This window comes from Callithrix jacchus, chromosome X (genome assembly GCF_049354715.1).
Source record: "Callithrix jacchus isolate 240 chromosome X, calJac240_pri, whole genome shotgun sequence".
Taxonomy (NCBI): domain Eukaryota; kingdom Metazoa; phylum Chordata; class Mammalia; order Primates; family Cebidae; genus Callithrix; species Callithrix jacchus.
Genome location: NC_133524.1, coordinates 42414909 through 42433219, shown reverse-complemented (window position 1 = coordinate 42433219; position 18311 = coordinate 42414909). Strand labels below are relative to the sequence as shown.

General features: G+C 37.8%; 1 protein-coding gene across 37 annotated transcripts in view; it reads left to right on the top strand.

Annotated features, from left to right (window-relative positions):
* Positions 1–18311, top strand: part of CASK (calcium/calmodulin dependent serine protein kinase) — a 437686-nt gene that overhangs the window by 354881 nt on the left and 64494 nt on the right. For all 37 annotated transcript variants that reach the window (XM_078364095.1, XM_078364094.1, XM_002762805.6 and 34 more), the window contains 2 exons: positions 12778–12855; positions 15430–15510. In XM_078364095.1, the coding sequence (XP_078220221.1) occupies positions 12778–12855; positions 15430–15510 (159 nt within the window). The remainder of the gene's footprint in view (positions 1–12777; positions 12856–15429; positions 15511–18311) is intronic.

The following is an 18311-nucleotide window of genomic DNA, read 5'->3' as shown; positions in this document are numbered from 1 at the left end:
ACATGAAGATTGGAAAGGAAGAAGTAAAATCATCCTTTCCCAGAGATGTTATCTTGTGAGTAAAAAATAGTAAGGAATCTACAAAAAACCTACTTGCACTTACAGGCAAGCTTAGCAAGGTCACAAGATACAAGATCAATATACATACATTATCTATATTTCTATATATGAGCAAGAAATAACCTAAAAGTAAAATTAAAGAAATACACATAATATTATAAAAAGAATAAAATAGGAATAAATCAAACAAAAAAAGTATAGGATTTGTATACTGAAAACTACAAAATGCTGCTGAAAGAAAGAACTAAATAGATAAAGAGAGATATACTGATGGATTGGAGAACTCAATATTGTTAAGATGTCACTTTTCTCCACATTGATCTATAGATTCAATGCAGTCCCTATCAACATCCCAGTAGGATTTCTTTGTAGAAGACAACAAGGCGATCCTAAAATTTATATGGAAATGCCAAAACAATTTTGAAAGAGAAAAAAATTAGATGACTGATTTCAAAACTTACTGTAAGGTTACAATAATCAAAATAGTATGGTGTGGGTATAAGGATAGACATACAGATCACTGGAACAGAAAAGAGTCCAGAAATAAACGCTCACATTTATGGTCAATTTATTTTCAACAAGATTACCAATGCGATTACGTGGAAAAGGGGATAGTCTTTTTAAAAAAAACATGGTCCTGGAGCAGTTGGAGATCTATATATATGCAAAGAAAGGAATAGACCCTTCTCTCATACCGTACACAAAAGAGAATTGCCTCAAAATAGATCATAGATTCACTTTAGGAGCCTAAAACTATAAAACTTTTGAAAGAATATAGGAGTAAATCTTCATTACCTTGGGTTAGGCAGAGAGTTCTTAGAGGTAACACAAGGAAATTTGAGGGGATTAAGGAAATGTTCTAAAACTGGATTGAGATGGTGGTTGTACAAGTGTATAAATTTACTGTCATCCCACTAGATTTCACAGGGCCACTACACTAAATTAAAATTTAGCTTTGTGGCTAAGAATTTACCACTGATTCAAAAATACTAAATATGTTTTTTTTCTCCCAAGAACTGTTTTATTAACCAGCATGTAGTTGGGCCTTATGGAAGAAGTCCAAATTGTGTTTTTTGTTTGAAAATGTTATGAATTACATAATTTTATGTATTTTCAATTAGGAAGACACCTCAGAGCAACTTATTTTAGTTCATTCCTTCTACATCCAGTACATATTTGCCATTTCCAAATTTCCAAAAATTCACAGCTTTCTGACCCTTTTTTAACACATCAATATTTTGGTCTTTTTTTTATTGTGATAAAATATATATAACATGAAATTCGCCATTTGTATCATGTTTAACTGTACAGTTCAATGGCATTGTTATACAGCCATCATCACTATTCATCTCCAGAACTCTTTCATCTTTCCCAACTAAATGTCTGTACCCATTAAATACTAATGACCATTCACCCCTCTCCTTAGCACCTGGCAACCACCCTTCTACTTTCTGTCTCTATGAATTTGACTACTCTAGGTACCATGCATATAAGTGAAATCATCCTGTATTTGTCCTTTTGTGTCTGGCTTATTTAGCATCACTTAGCATGATGTCTTGAGGGTTTATCCATGTTGTAGCATGTGTCAAAATCTTCTTCCTTTTTAAGGCTGAATAATATTCTATCGTATGTGTATACCACATTTTGTTTGTCCAATATTGATGTTTTGTCATTGATAATTATGTACTAGGAGAAACCAAATTCTCAGAATAAGACTGTCTAATAGTAGGGAATTCTGCCTTGTTCTGTCTCCACACAATTACTCTTTCTAGGTTACAAATTAGATCCTAAGTTATACATCTTTGCAAAGGAATGTGTGATTTTCGCTGAAAGTATTACTGACTATGGAAGTCCCTCCAGTTTCCTTATTTGTTCAGATAAATTACTTCTTAAAACACAGTTTGGAATTTACTCTAGAATACCAAGAATAATGTATCAGCTTGTCACCAGTACCAGTGTTACCCACTGAGTGCCATTCTCTTTTTATGACACCATGATCAACTTTACCAAAAGGCAAAGGAATTTGCAAAAAGCCTTCAAAGTACAACAAGTACTGCTTCTTCTTTATGCTAGTCTCAAGGAAAGGAGGGGTTTCCCCCTAGAAAGAATGTGATATGCTCAGTTAAAGAATGTTCGATGGAGTGGCTTGCAGCATTCATAATCCAAGAACATAGCTGTTTTCTTCTTTTTGTGGCCCTTTAAACATTATCTCATAAAACTCTTCTGCCAGACTGCCTTTGTGTTCTTCTCTTTAAATTTTTCATGACAGAAATTCATTTTTGCTCTAGCTACACCAAGAACAAATGCTTGGTGTTTACCTATGCAAAATAAAAATGCTAGCAAAAGCCAAAAATAATTAAATAAAATATCATCTGACACACTTAATGTAACATTAAATGTTGTCTTTTAAAGCAGTACATTAATAATGGGATATTCATTTAGTGTAAATATCATTTAACTCTGGTAGTTCCTTAAGAAGAGCCAAGCTAGGAAATTTGAGTTTAACACTTTAAAAAAAATAGAAAGAAAATTAATATCATAGTGAAAATTTTTCAAAGTTGGGCATGCTCTTATATCTGATATTAAAAATACCATATTTCGGAAGATTTTATTAAAACAAAATAAAATCTGCCTATATCATATCATCTGGTTTTTTTCCCTCATGCTTTCTTTTGCTCAAGGATAGGCATTATGATTTGTTTTTTACAGGGCTTAATTTTAGAGTTATTTGCTTACTTGAAAAAGGCATAGAAAACAGTCAAGTTAGGTCATCTGAGGCCAGTGTTTGAGTTTCTCAGAAATAGCTACCAACTGACCAGAAATCTGCCACACTGGCCTATGTTGTTAGGCCTCCAAAAGGACAGTCTTCTTGGATTGAACTAGGAGGTCAAGCAAGTCTTAATTTCTTGAATTCAAAAATAAATCCCTATAAGTGCAATGTTCTAATAAGATTAGAACAAAAGCAGCCCTGTATACAGACAAATAAAACCTAAACGAAACAAGGGCCCCCTTAGAGGTTCTTTTGCTGTCAGGATCCAAAGGATTTTTGCAACTTTTTCAGGATATCTTGTATTGGCCCAGATATACTGATTTTTCACTTGCCTTTTTTGCTGACAGAAGAAAACTTTAATAATGGATTTAGAGCAGCATATTACTAGGCCAGCTACACTCCTTCTTGCACCTTCAAGTAAGGATATATTCCCCGTCATGATTTTACTAAAACTTGATTTCAGCTAGCATTTCGCTGCTAAGCTATTAAGCTAATGCTTTCCTGGAACACCTAACTCAAGAGCATCCAGGAACATTCTTATTGGCCACTAAATACAGTGAGCAGTTGTCCATTACATGTCCATCTTCAACTTGAGTTATGTAGTACAAACTGGGCCATAGTATTGGGAGTAGCCCTGAACCTTAGTCCAGGGAAAATCTAAATTCCAGGGTGGAACTCCGGCTGCTTGATTTCAGTCACTAGATTTAGGAATTTGACACACTTTTTAAGATTAGAAACAAATTTAGTTAAAGATTTATACAATTTGGCTATTTACATGTTTTTTGAACTTTTGAAAGGAAAGCTAACACATAGTACAAATTGTAATGATAATGTAAAAGAAAATGAAAGTATACCCTTCAAATGAATTTTGTCTCCATGCAGATAGTTATCTGTATGACTATTATTTTGAGTGCTTTCAACTATTTTAAATAGTTAAATTGAGTTTTAGAAATTTTATGTAATATAAAATTTCGAGAAACACAATTTTTGGTGCTGGTAGGATAGGCACTCTTTTTACCTCAAAAAAGAAAAATGGCCTGAGTGATTTTGATTTCTTTTTGTAACTCATAATATCCCAATGACACAGAACTGTGTTTACATTTGTAAGAAGGATAGGTTATATAGAAGTTTGTCCAGCCAGGCACGTGGCTCAGGTCTCTAATCCCAGCACTTTGGTAGGCTGAGGCAGGTGGATCACCTGAGGTCGGGAGTTTAAGACCAGCCTGTCCAACATGGTAAAACCTGTCTCTACTAAAAAAACTATATAAAAATTAGGAGGCATGGTGGCGTGCACCTATAATCCCAGCTACTCGGGAAGCTAAGGCAGGAGAATCGCTTGAACCTGGAAGGTGGAGGTTGCAGTGAGCTGAGATCGCACCACTGCACTCCATTGTGGGCAACAGAGTGAGACTCCATCTCAAAAAAAAAAAAAGTTTTTCCTAGTTTAATTGTAGCTCCTTAAGTTTTTGAAAATGCCATTTTAAATTTTACAGTATGTTTCTTTCACACGTAGGTTTCCCATCAGGCAATCTTTAGCCCACTGCTAAATATACTGCTCTTCTCCAAGCTTGAACTGCATCATGTTTAATGATGCCAAGGATCTCTGAAAGAATTTTTTTTTTTGAGACAGGGTTTCACTCTGTCACGCAGGCTGGAGCGCGGTGGTGCAATCATAGGTCATCGCAGCTTCGACCTTCAGACTCAGGCAATCCTCCCACCTCAGCTTCCCAAGTAGCTGGAACTACAGGCATGCACCACCACACCGGGCTAATTTTTGTATTTTTTTGTGAGATGATGTTTTGCCATGTTGTCCAGGCTGGTCTCAAACTCCTAGCCTTAAGTAATCTGCCCACCTTGGCCTCCCAAGGTGCTAGGATGACAGGCACAAGCCACTGCACCTGGCCTCAACAAATTTATGTGTAAACTTGAGCAAGAAAAATAGCTTTTTAGATCTTAAAGGTTTTCTGTGATCTCCAACTTAAGAAAATCAGTTCCAGTACAATAATTGAATATCAGTTCCCTGTGTTTCAGTATTAAATCAGCTTTCCCTAATATTTTGCTGGATTTCAAATATATGTGAGAAAATACCTGCTACATATTGATGGCTGATCTGCTCAGTTCACGGAAAAGATGTGACATTGGAACTTCGTTCCTGTTTACCCAGATAATTCACAGAACCTGTGAAGAAAGTTCTTAATAAGATAGTCTGTGTTTCCAGAACAAGTCATTTCAGTGTCATTATTACTACACAGTATAATTCCATGCACACTGTTATTATCTGTTTTATTAGGATCATCACAGACATATTCATCAAATATTTTGCAGCTAAATATTTGACTCTTGCAAACTTTAATTCTTTTCTAGCAGTAAACTTCTTCAGTGTCTATAAATTAAGTGATAAGATGATGGTTGCTAATGAACATTAATGTTCTTTGCAACCCTACATGCCTATGCCTACAGTATAGTTGCAAAAGTTATAATCTTGTCTCAATCTCTTTCAAGTTTATTCTTCTTCATTTGAAACAACCCATGTCACATGTAGAATGTGGTCTCTTTACGGAACTGTAGCAACACTTCCTATGACAAAAAGATGAATGAAGTGTGTTGGTGTAGCTATGTGTGGTCATATCTGACTCAGTGCCAGAGATTGTCAGAGAGCAGGCCTGTCTGTGAGTGAGACAGTGTGAGACAGTCTATTCCCCTCGCAGCTGTTCACATTTCCTTGTTTCGCCTTGGTGGTGGTGGTGGTGTGTGTGTGGGTGGGTGTGTGTGGGTGGGTGGGTGTGTGGGTGTGAGTGTGGATGGGTGTGGGTGGGTGTGTTTTCAAATAAAAAGTGCTGAATTTGGGTAATGGTAACGTCATTAGAAAAAGAGAGTAAACCGTAACAGATTCATTCTTGTTTTCCCTCTAGGAATTATTTATTAACATTCTTCCTTCTCTCTTACTCCCTTCACACCTCAGCTTTATAAATATGCTTGATATCTTCAAATTTCAGGAAAGCAAATAGCAAAAGGAAATACATATTGTCATTCCAATACACCTTGAATTTAAGCTTCTAGAGCAGGGATTCACAAACTATGACCTCAGGTCAAATCTAGCTGGCCACCTGTTTTTGTAAATAAAATTTCATTGGAACACAGCCATGCTCATTCATTTATGGATTATTAACAGCCACCCTCACACAACACAACAGGGTTGAGTGGCTGTGACAGAGACAATATGGCCTGCAAAGTCTAAAATATTTCCTGTCTTGCCAGGATAGGATTAGGATCCTGACATTCTTTTTTTTTTTTTTTGCTTGAGACAGTCTTACTCTGTTGCCCAGGCTGGAGTGCAGTGGCGTGATCTCAGCTCTCTGCAATCTCCGCCTCTTGGGTTCAAGCGATCCTCCTGCCTCAGCTTCCCTAGTAGCTGGGACTACAAGTGTGTACCACCATACCCGGCCAATTTTTGTAATTTTTAGTTGAGCTGGGGTTTCATCATGTTGGCCAGGTTGGTCTCAAACTCCTGACCTCAGGTGAGGATCCTGACATTCTTTAACATGAAAGGCTTGTAATTGATTAGCTAATAGCTTTCAAATCATATTTAGTGTATTTTTTCCCTGCAGCCTATAAACCAATTTTATACAGCTTTTTTCCCACATATTTGCCAAAGATATCTCCCTGGCATAAGGCATTGTGTATTACTGAATTCTAGTAACAAGCCAAGGATATCTGGGTGAGAGAAAGGACAGCATATCAGCAGGGCAGGGTCAGGTCCCTGCTTCTCTGGCTGTATGACACTGACCATGACACTTCACCTGACTGGACCTCAGCTTTCGACTTTTCAAAATGGAGGAGTTGAATCATGTTGACATCTAAGATTTCCTCTTCCCCCACCCCCAGAGTCTCATTCTGTCACCCAGGCTGGAGTGCAGTGGCACAAACACAGCTCACTCTTCCTGGGCTCAGGGAATCCTCCCTCTTGAGTAGCTGGGAATATAGGTGTTCACCACCACACCCAGCAATTTTTTTTATTTTTTGTAGAGACAGAGTCTCACTATCTTGCCCAGTTTGACCTTGAATTCCTGAGCTTAAGTGATCCTCCTACCTCGTATGGCCTCCCCAAGTCCTAGGATTATAGGCATGAGCCACTACACCCAGCCCTAAGGTCTCTTTTACTTTGAAAATTTTTTAAAGTAAGTCAAACTTTAAAGATACAAAAGAAAGAATTAAATATAGTCCAAACATATTTCTTGATTTTGAGGGCAAGTTTTTAATTGCACATGTGGAATCGAAAAGAAATAATATCTGGTTCCTAAAGAAACAAGCTGAAATAAATATTCCTGATGTATTTATGTTACTCTGAATTTTCAAAAAATCAATTTACAATTTCTGTGTACTAGTCCAAATATAATACTCCTTATTTTTTTAGAGGAAGCATTTCTTAAACACTACTGTGTACTCAGCCTCTTTCTAGGGGCTGTTACCTAACATCAGAGAACTCCAGAGTCTGGTGGTGGGAAAGAAGAAAGAACCACTTAAACAGCATGTTCTATAATAATATACCTCAGACAGCCAGTTCCCTCTTGGCTGTTGATGCCCTTCATGTGGCAGACACCCCGGTGTTGGCTCTGTCCTCAGTTGTAGACATGTGGTTTCTGCATCGTCAGTGTACTCAGCAGCTGGTCTCAGAAGCATGTTCTCGTCCCCTGCTCCCAGGGGTTACCACACAACTCTTTACTTCTGAGTCCTCTTGCCCTCCTGGGCAGGGCTGCATCCAGATGGCTCCAGCCAGGCTACCTTCTGCAGTGTCTCCTTGACTCATGGGAAACACATACATGCTTAACCCAACATATACTACAAGCACAGGCTGCCCCAGGTGGCCTCTAGCCATGAAAAAGGCAGGCACCAGTCTCTTTTTGCTTAGGACCCCACATGCCACATGTTAAGCTGCCCCAAGGACTCTCTCTCATACAGAGATCCTTCCTAGTGTATCAAGGTGGACCTATAAGTTGCAACTCAGCAAGCATTCCTCCAGAGAATCAGATAGTGAGCTCTTCTGGCTGGCATCCCCAGAGTCTAATGTATTGTTCTTTTGGGGCATCTACCATCCTTCACTTTGTATGAGGGAGAACACAATCCCCTCTCCTTTCTTCCCCAAGAAGATGGAGAAGGGAATAATCAAATGCTTGCTCTCCTTAGTCCTATTACTCCTACAAATCCCAGACTTCCGCCTCTATAGGCAGAATGAGGGGTCCTGGGGTGAATATGGAAGGGCCATTTTGACTGCCTTTCAGCAGGCCCTAGAGAAGTGGTCTAGCAGATTCATAGCAGGCTCAGTGCCACTTACTTCTTCTTGGCCTTAGCTTTGAGCTTTAACTGAAAGTCCAAGACTACTGGTAAGGTCCCAGGTGACATTATTTTATATATTCCTTATATATGACGGAATGGGGTGGACAAAGGGTAAGAAAGATAAGCTGCAGGCCCGGCGCGGTGACACATGCCTGTAATCCCAGCACTTTGGGAGGCCAAGGTGGGTGGATCATGAGGTCAGGAGTTCAAGACCAGCCAGTATGATGAAACCCCATCTCTACTAAAAATACAAAAAAATGAGCCAGGTATGGTGACGACCACCTGTAATCCCAGCTACTCAGGAGGCTAGGCAGAAGAATTGCTTGGACCCAGGAGGCGGAGGTTGTGGTGAGCTGCAATCGTGCCATTGTACTCCAGCCTGGGTGACAGCAAGACTCCATCTCGGGCGGGGAGGAATGGGGAAGAAAAGAAAGACAAGCTGCAGTCTTCCTTTGTTCTCAAAACCCAGCCACCTCTCACTTGCCCCAGATCTTGGCAAAACTCTACCTAGATTTGAAATTTGAGTCCTTCATATCCTTACAGGCAGCATATAATATGCAGATCGCCCATGAAAATGAGAAATCCAAAAGCACTATGTTTCTAACTACTGTTTTTAAACACTTTAATGTTACATCACATTCAAACTTTTCTCCATTGATGACTTTTTATTTACCTGCTTTGCCATATTTCTCAAACGCTTTGTATTTGCTATGGATATCACGAAAATATTTTGAGTCTCTAAGACAAAAATGCAGAAGTTGGTGGGGGGAAATGAAGGTTGACATATTATGCAGATGCATCAAGATAGTCTCCAACTTCTGGTTGCTCACTGAGATCATTGCCAGTTGATATTGCTGGAAACCAAACTACTTACTCTCGGGTCTCCAAAGAGATGAAGCCTTCATACATTTCTGAGCCTTTGGTTATACAGATTTTTTTTTATTTGTGAGCTCTTTGAAGACAGGAACTCTTATCTTTTTCATCTCTGTAACCCTAGTACATAGAACCCCACATTTTAGTACATAGTAAGACTTCAATAAACATTGCGTGGGTGGGTATGTGGATGAACCAACAAAGGATCACTTCTCTCTGACAATGACAAAATGAACCCATTCCTCACTCCCTCCTGCTTCAGTTCTCAATTGCCCTTTTGGTTGATGAGCCAGCAGCTGAGATTTACAGTGTATTCTTTGCCACATGGACACCATCCTCTCTATCCTGTGGCTGCCTTGAGAGGTGCAGTTCCTAGGACTTGAGAGCTACAGTTTTTAAAAGAAGCAGAGCCCAGTGCCCCCACCTCAGGCAAAAGCCCTATCTTTTAATCCCTTCCCATTGTCTCTGTCTCATATTAAACATCCCACCTCCCCCTCATCCTGCCACTACTTCCACTGAACTTTAGGTGAATGGAATTTAATTTAGGTGATTGAACTGGATCAGACCAGACCAAAGGCATGGAAGAAAATTTGGCCTGAGCATCTTCCTTGGAGCAGGGCCTTAAAAGAGATTCCAGGCACTTCTGTGCCACCTATGAAGTTGTACGGATAGAACAGCAGTGCTCTCTTCACCACTCTGTGCCTTATTTTTTCTCATGTTATAGTGAGAATAGTAGGGGTAACCAACTGCATAGGATTGTTTGAAGTTAAATGAATGAATATATGTTAGGAGCTTAGGCTCGTAACTATCATCTAGTAAATGCTCAAGAAAAGTAGTAACTGTTGTTGCCATTAGTAGTACTACTATTAGTACTCTCAAAAGTTTTGGCACTGGACATAAGATTTACAGATATCTAAGGAGTTTATAAAAGCACAGATTTCTGGACCTCCTCGTTAAATTCTCATGTAGTAGGTATGGAGGGGGGTCCAGGAATCTATGTTTAATGAGTACTAAATCTGATTCTACCACAAACTCTTAAGAAATTACAGATATAAGACCTAAGGAACTATATTTGACATAGTAAGACCAGGCCAAAAATTGCCTCCAATTTGGGGAGTTGTAGGATTTTTGTTTCTTTGTGAGAAAAATTGATGTGCATTTATTAAATGTTTAAACAGAAACTAATTGTAATCATAGTTGAAAATGTTGAAAGTAATAGTCCTTGATCAAGAAAAAGGCAAAACTTACAGTTTGTCATGGAATCAGACATATAAAGTAATGGTACTATCAACTTGTAAAGCCTCAAATTAAATTTGCTTTTTTTCCTCAAACTGGTTTGAGATTTCTTTTTAATTCTAATTTTAATTTTTTTCAAGACAGGGTCTTGCTCTGCCACCCAGGCTAGAGTGCAGTGATGCAATTATAGCTCACTATAGCCTTAACCTGACTTCAAATAATCCTCCCACCTCAGCCTTCTGAGTAGCTGGGAATACAGGTGTATGCCACCATGACTGGCTAATTTTTGTATTTCTCTTGTAGAGACAGGGTTTCGCCATGCGGCCCAGGCTGTTCTCCAACTCCTGGGCTCAAGCAATCTGCCTGCCTCAACCTCCCAAAGTGCTGGGATTACAGCACTTTGTAATCCCACTTTATAATTACAGCACTGTGAGCCACTACACCCAGCCGGGTTTGAGATTTTTTTAATTTTAATGTATTCACTTAGATCATTTAAACTTTACTTGATAATTAATATTATGACACATCAGGTGATGACTAAATGTCTTTTTAAAGTATTATGTATTTTTTTAATTGTGATAAGAACACTTAACATGAGCGCTACCCAGTACAGTATTGTTAGTGATAGACACAATGTTTTACAGCAGATCACTAGAACTTATTCATCTTGCAAGTGTGACATAGAGTGTGTGTGTGTGTGTGTGTGTGTGTGTGTGTTTTAACTTATGGTTTCTTAGGGGGTTTTTTTGTTTTGCATTTTGTTTGGGTTAGGGGTTGGTTTTTGTTGTTTTACTATTTTTAGTTGCATACGTGCAGTGCAATTCATTTCTGTAGGCTAGTCTGGAACCCTAATCCCTATTTATAACATTTTTTTTGTAGGAAAATACAATCCCAATTACAACACTGACATTTCTTTAGAGATGGAAAGCATTCAGAAGATGGAGACTGCCCACGTATATGCTACAGGGATTTGGGCAAACTTTTGTGGACCAGCCACAAATCACCAGTTCCCTAAAATGTTAATATAATGTTTTAAATGGAGCAGCATTTTACCCGTCTAATTATACTCTACTTAATCTCTCATTTAGTAGTGCTTTCTTAATTAATACATCATTTTAAAAATTGTCCCTGCTCTATCTTCACATTGCTTTCCTTAGGCATTTTTGTGTATGATGTGGCCCAAATAGTTACAAGTCATAAAGATTTATCTTGCATCAGTAGAAACTAATTTGGCTGTAATCTGAAGAATATTTATAGTCAATATTTGACCTCTTAACTAGCATTGGTTTACAAAATAGGTGAAGGGAAAAAAAAACAAAACCGATAACAAAAATCCCCACCTATTTTAGAGAAGTTAGGAAATAGAAGTGTTCATACCAGCCAAGGTCATCTTTAACTTTTCACTTTTCAAAGCAGACAGTTGACTATGAAACATTTTATTTGAGGTAGAAGTTAATATTTTAATTGTATTTCTAAACTACAGATACTTTTCTCTAAAGAATTAAATGTATGTTCTTCAGAAAGTTAAACTTTGGATCATTTAGGTTTGTGAAATTTTAGAAATATATTTACTTTCTTTTTTTTTTTTTGAGACGGAGTCTTGCTCTGTCTCCCAGGGTGGAGGACAATGGCATCATCTCGGCTCACTGCAACCTCTGCCTCCCGAGTGCAAGCAATTCTCCTGCCTCAGCCTCCTAAGTAGTTGTGTTTACAGGCACCCACCACCACGCCTGGCTGATTTTTTTGGTATTTTTAGTAGAGACAGAGTTTTGCCATGTTGGTCATGCTAGTCTCAAACTCCTGACCTCAGATGAACTGCCCAGCTCAGCCTCTCAAAGTGCTGGGATTACTGGCGTTAGCCACTGTGCCCAGCATGTATTTACGTTCTTTTCAGCGTCTTCTTCACTCTGAATTTGCAGAGTCAAAAGAAAAAAAGTTTATGTCCTTTACTTCCTGCTGAAGGATACCAGTACTGATTCTGTTAATGAACAGCCCTGGTAAAACAACCATAAACCTTTGTGAGAACATTCCTTCCTAGAAGGAATTGAGTTTGTCCTTTCCCAAGATTTAGGTTTCTGTGAAAATTCTTCCCGACATGCCTTGGCCGGAAAGCATTCTTTCATTTTTACTCCGTGTAGATGTGCCTTGGCCAGAAAGCATTCTTTCATTTTACTGTGCATTCATGCTTTGAAAGTTGCTTCTGTCAGAGGAAACAAACACTGTGATTGAGGAAATATTGATGAATTTAAAATGATAAGGAAATTGCCACATTGACAGAATTTTGGTCCATCTATTTCAAGGTGATTTTTTGAAAAGATATGCATAAGACTCATATTCTGACAAGTTTCACGGAACAATTAAGAGGTTATTAGCGAGAGGATCCCACTGAAATCATCAGCCTGCCTTTTTAAAAGGAAAAATATTGTTTAGTGAAGTAAATATGAAGCTCTGAATTTTAACAAAGAATTGTGAGTGTTGACTGGATTTTCTTCTTTGCTTTTTAGCTGTATGACAAAATTAACACAAAGTCTTCACCACAAATCAGGAATCCACCAAGCGATGCAGTACAGAGAGCCAAAGAGGTAAGTGATACATTTTATAAAAGTATTTGGCGTCATCATATTGACTACCTTTATTGAAGACATTTCTGTTGAACATTAAGAGGCAGTTTCCGTGCACAGTCACAATTTGACTCATTATATTCAGATTTAGTATTTCTAAGTTTATTACTGAACATACAGAAAAGAAAAAAAAATCTTTGCAGCAATATTGCCTAGATTTCTAGTTCTGGTTCTGTGATGTAAACTTGAATACATTACCATCAGTTTTACTTCTCTTTTTGTGTTTTTTTAAAAAAAGAAAGTTATTTTACAACACTCAGTGGAAATAGGCATGCTATAAAAATTTTAGTTGCTTTTTTAAGGTGGTAATGTTTGAAAGTTAATTAAATTTCTGGAGCAATTAAATATACTGAGTTCAAAGAAGTCATTTTTGTAAATTGTCAATGTATGTGGCTATATCTGTCACAGACTTTTAAAAACCTATTTATGATAGAAACACGACATTGCAGAAAGTTTGGAAAATAAAAATAGATCCATAATCTCATCACTCTAACACAGTAGTTTACATTTTTACATAACATTTTCCAGTCACTTTCATTTGCATATAAATTTTTTATAGTTGTAATCAAAATGTATCTTTTTTAACCTAACATTATATAAGCATATTTCCATGTTTCTACTTGATCTTTACAAATATAACTTCCAATGACTATAATATTTTTATTTGCTGTTATTAAAATATAATATATTAGCAATTCTCCCATTGTTAGATACATAGGGGTTTTTTTTTCAGTTTTTGATCATATAAGTCTTTATGCAAATAAACATTTTCCTTTTTAAAAAAATTATTTCTTTTAAAGTGAAATTACTAAGTGAAAGAGTATGAAGGACATAATCCCTTCCCTACCAGATTTTAAACACAAAGCCTGTATTGGAAGATAGTGTATGTTCACTGAGAAATGAGACTGATACAGTGGAGGCTGCCCGTCCTGCCCCCTTGGTCAGGACTACCTTGGAGGGGTGTCTCTGACTTCGCTCCCAGGCGAAGGGAATTAAGGGATTATAGAAGGGAATTAAGGTATCACTGACAGAAGCATGAGTTACCACCCTGTCTTCACAATACACAAATAGAAGCAGAGAGACTCTGAGGACGATTATTTGGCTCAACTGGACAGTGAAAACCTGCTGAAGGTTTCCTACTAGCCCTGTTTTGGTGGAAATACCACACCTCTGTATTTAAAAATAGACTAGGAAAGGAGCAGGGAGCCAGAGAGAGTATGTGGTTTCCTCCTTTCATCTCACTGGTAGAGAAACTCCAGCATAAAATACACCAAGGATAATTGGTTTATCATCCTGAAACGATATGAATTAACAGCGTAACCAACACTCTAATGAACAGGGTATTTGGATAAGAAAGCCCTGTTGTTGTTGTTGTTGTTGTTGTTGTTGTTGTTTGCTTGTTTGTTCCTCCCAGAGGCAGTAGTTGAGTAGCACAGAACATTATAATTATGATGCTAAAATCTGAGGCTCAGGCCATGTGACTTCACAGCATCCCCTCCTGCCCCAGGAGGAAGCTTTTGTATGGTTTTCACAGGTTGAGGTGAGAGTCCTCCTGGATGGATGGATGGTGGTGTGCTCCTGCCATCCGGCTGTGCTGAAGCAAGCCTTCATTGGCTTGATGGTTGGAATTTACTTGAGTGTAATGCTAACCTCTCTGAATCCAGCCAGCTGCAATTAGAATAGCAGCAGGTGTTTACTCAGAAAAAGAACAGAGGCTTTTCCGTGGGTTCATGTCCCATAAATAACTTAAGCAGGTAAACTCCATCCTGGCAGTAAAGGAGAACTTTTGAAGAACAATTTTATTTGAAAGCAACCATTTTTACCTGTGCGGAAAAATGTTAGTAACTAATTACTGAAGAAAATTTGAATGGAAAGAGAAAATAATGTTTTTTAAAAATTGTTCTCTTAGGTTCCCTGGCATTTAAGTCTAAGAGCCATTAGCAGAGGCATGGCTTTCTCTATATGGGCAGATGAACATGGTGAATAACATTGATCCTGCAGGCATTTTTGCATTTTCTACATTACTTAAAGAAAAATTACTTGTGTACACTTAATTAAGTAGTCTAATTAATTACTACCGTTCTTGAAATCATTTTTGTCTGTGCCTGTGTCATTTTGACATTTCTAAAGAGAATTGGCAGGGCTGTTAATATAAAAGAAAACTTCTTACTAACTTTTTGTCCATATTGATTTTTATGGTGAATTTGGAAAAAGATATTCAGACATACTCTTTTGTTAAGTTTCATGAATCTGTAATAAATATGTGTTGCAGGCTTGTCATTTTGTTTTGTATTTTTCAGTAGCCTTTCAGGTTATAGTTGACAGACTATTAGAACAATTTTCTTCATTTTTATTAATATTACCATCAATAGTATTCTTCCATGTATTAATATAATTTGAATAAAATGAAAACTTTTTCAAAATAATTATTTTGCCTGCCATAAAAATCCACTCATATAATTTTTAACTTAAAAGAATTTAACATTTTTAAATCTTGTGTCATGTTTGTACTATTATATCTTGTTTATTTTTTAGGTTTTGGAAGAAATTTCATGTTACCCTGAGAATAATGATGCAAAGGAACTAAAGCGTATTTTAACACAACCTCATTTCATGGTAAGTAACAAACCACCCCACTTTCAAAAGAAGTTTTTAAACTACCCTCATAAAATGTAGCCAGCTTCATCTAATGCATTTTTATCCATATCATATGAGACTGTTAAGATTACAATATCAGGTAATACCAAATATTTTCAGATTCTTTTGTTTACTTTGTGTCACAATTGTAAAGATGCTCTTGGTGAAGTGGCTTTTCAGGGACCGTGTACTCATCAGACAAGAGATTTTTTTCCTTATGGAATAGTCCTTTAGTCACTGAAACTGTTTATGTTACTTAAACCACAAAGAACTAAAATTAGAGACAGTTTTCAATAATAAAGAATTCTCTGAATCTAGGTGATATATTGGAAGAATTACATCTCTTTTTTGACAATGCAAAACTTGTACTTTCTTAATTCATTTCTACTATATGGAAAATGGGGATAACACCTGTATTTAGCCAAATATAAAGCTAAATAACTAAACCAAGCTCAAAATAGATAAGATACTCTTTTGTAGAAAAAGGTCCATGCTTATCTACCTAACTGCAATACAAAAACACAGTTACAGATGGAAATCCATGTTTAATATACCATTTTAAAAGCATTAGCCACATAAGTTTATGTGAAAAGTCGAAAATTTAGCTTACTGCCCTTTGGGAGAAAGTCTGACTTCAAAGCCTTGTTCTTATTACTACTATTGCAGATAATACTTTGAATTTTTGTTTATTTATTTTTGAGATGGAGTCTCACTCTGTCACCCAGGGTGAAGTGCAGGGGTGTGATCTCAGCTCACTGCAACATCCACGTCCTGGGTTCAAGCCATTCTCCTGCCTAAGCCTCCCTAGTAGCTAGGATTACAGGTGTGCACCACGACACCTGGCTAATTTTCATATTTTTAGTAGAGACGGGGTTTCACCATGTTGGCCAGGCTGGTCTAGAACTTCTGACCTCAAGTGATCCTCCCGCCTAAGCCTCCCAAAGTGCTAGGATACAGGCGTTAGCCACAATACCTGGCTGCAGATGACACTTTAAAAATAATAGTAGCAGTATGTGTATCAAAGCAATTACCGCTGAGGTTTTTTTTATATATGTTGTTTTATGATAGTGTTTCTAAACCTAGTTATTGAAATGAATTTCTTTTCCTCAAAGTAACTACCTGGAAAGAAGCAATTACCATATTCATCCTTCCTAACTCCCCGACCCAAGCATTAAAGGCTGAATTCAAGTATAATCCTTGAGAGTATTTGACTTTATTGTATGATAGCAGCACTGTTCAGTGAGTTACTATTAGGAATACAGGTTCTAATGCCTGTGGATGAGTGCGTTTTTACAACCTAGGTATATAAACACAGAACTTTGTTCAAATTTCACCTGAGTATTGTCAAGATCTCTTGTAACCCCTCTACACTTCTCTTGAACTTTCTCTTCTCTAACTCTTTTCTACTTGTTTGTATTCACCTGCATAACATTCTAATGCTTGCTGGCCTGCCAGAACAGGTTCCTTCCCAGTGAATGGGCCAGGGCAATTTTTCTTTGTCCTTCCATATCCCAGCTCAGTTTTGTTGTTCTCATTGAGCTTGTGATCTCATTTAGTCATTGTGAGTATCTCTATTTCACAGAGCAGGAGAATAAAGAAACTATATCCTTTAGTAGTATCCTCAAATTTGGTAGATCACAAATATCCGGAGTTAAATTACTGTTAATATTATCTTCTTCACTGTTTCATACATATGTGCTATGTTTCCCCAGATTATAATTCATTCTGTTTTAGACATCATGTCTTCTCTAGCAGGGATCTCCAACCCTGGGCCATAGAACAGTACCCATCCGTGACCTATTAGGAACCAGGCCACACAACAGGAGGTGAGCAGCAGGCCAGCAAGCATTACCACCTGTGTCCCCCTCATGTCAGATCAGCCTAGGCATTAGATTCTCATAGGAGCAGGAACCCTACTGTGAACTGTGCATGCGATGGATCTAGGTCACGTGCTCCTTATGAGAATCTAATGCCTGATGATCTGAGGTGGAACAGTTTCATCCCAAAATTATCCCCTCACCCACCGCCCCCCACCATTTGTGGAAAAATTGTCTTCTATGAAATGGATCCCTGGTGCCAAAAAGGTTGGGGACCACTGTTCTATAATATAAAAGTGGTGAAAGTTGTTAATTCAGATGACCTGTGGTTGAACTCCATCCTAGCCACCCTAACTCTATGAACTCTGACTCTGAGCCAACCTCATGGAGTCAGAATAAGAATTAAGTAGCTGATATATCTACTGTGCTTAGCACAATACTTGACATATGCTTAATGCCTAACAGATATTATCTAATACATATTATTAGTTGCTCCATAGTATCTATCATAAATAGGGCACATAGTAAGTTATCAGTAAAACATTGACTAGATTAGGAACTTGCCCATTTGCAGATAGGTTAACCTCTCCTTGGCTGACTGCTCTTTGCGGTATTCCAGGGCTAGAAATGGATATATAATAAATTTTGGACCAGGCACAGTGGCTCACACCTATAATCCCAGCATTTTGGAAGGCCAAGTCAGGAGGATTGCTTGAACCCAGGAGTCGCCTGGGCAACATAGGGAAACCCCATCTCCACAAAAAAATTAAAAATAAACTAGCCAGACATGGTGGCACATGCCTGTAGTCCCAGCTACAATTGTGCCCTAACAAGGTAAAGAGACTTACTTAAGGTCAGGAGGTTGAGGTGAGAGGATCACATGAGCCTGGGAGATCAAGAGTGAAGTGAGCCATGATTGCACCATTGTACTTCAGCATGGGCAACAGAGCAAGACCTTGTCTC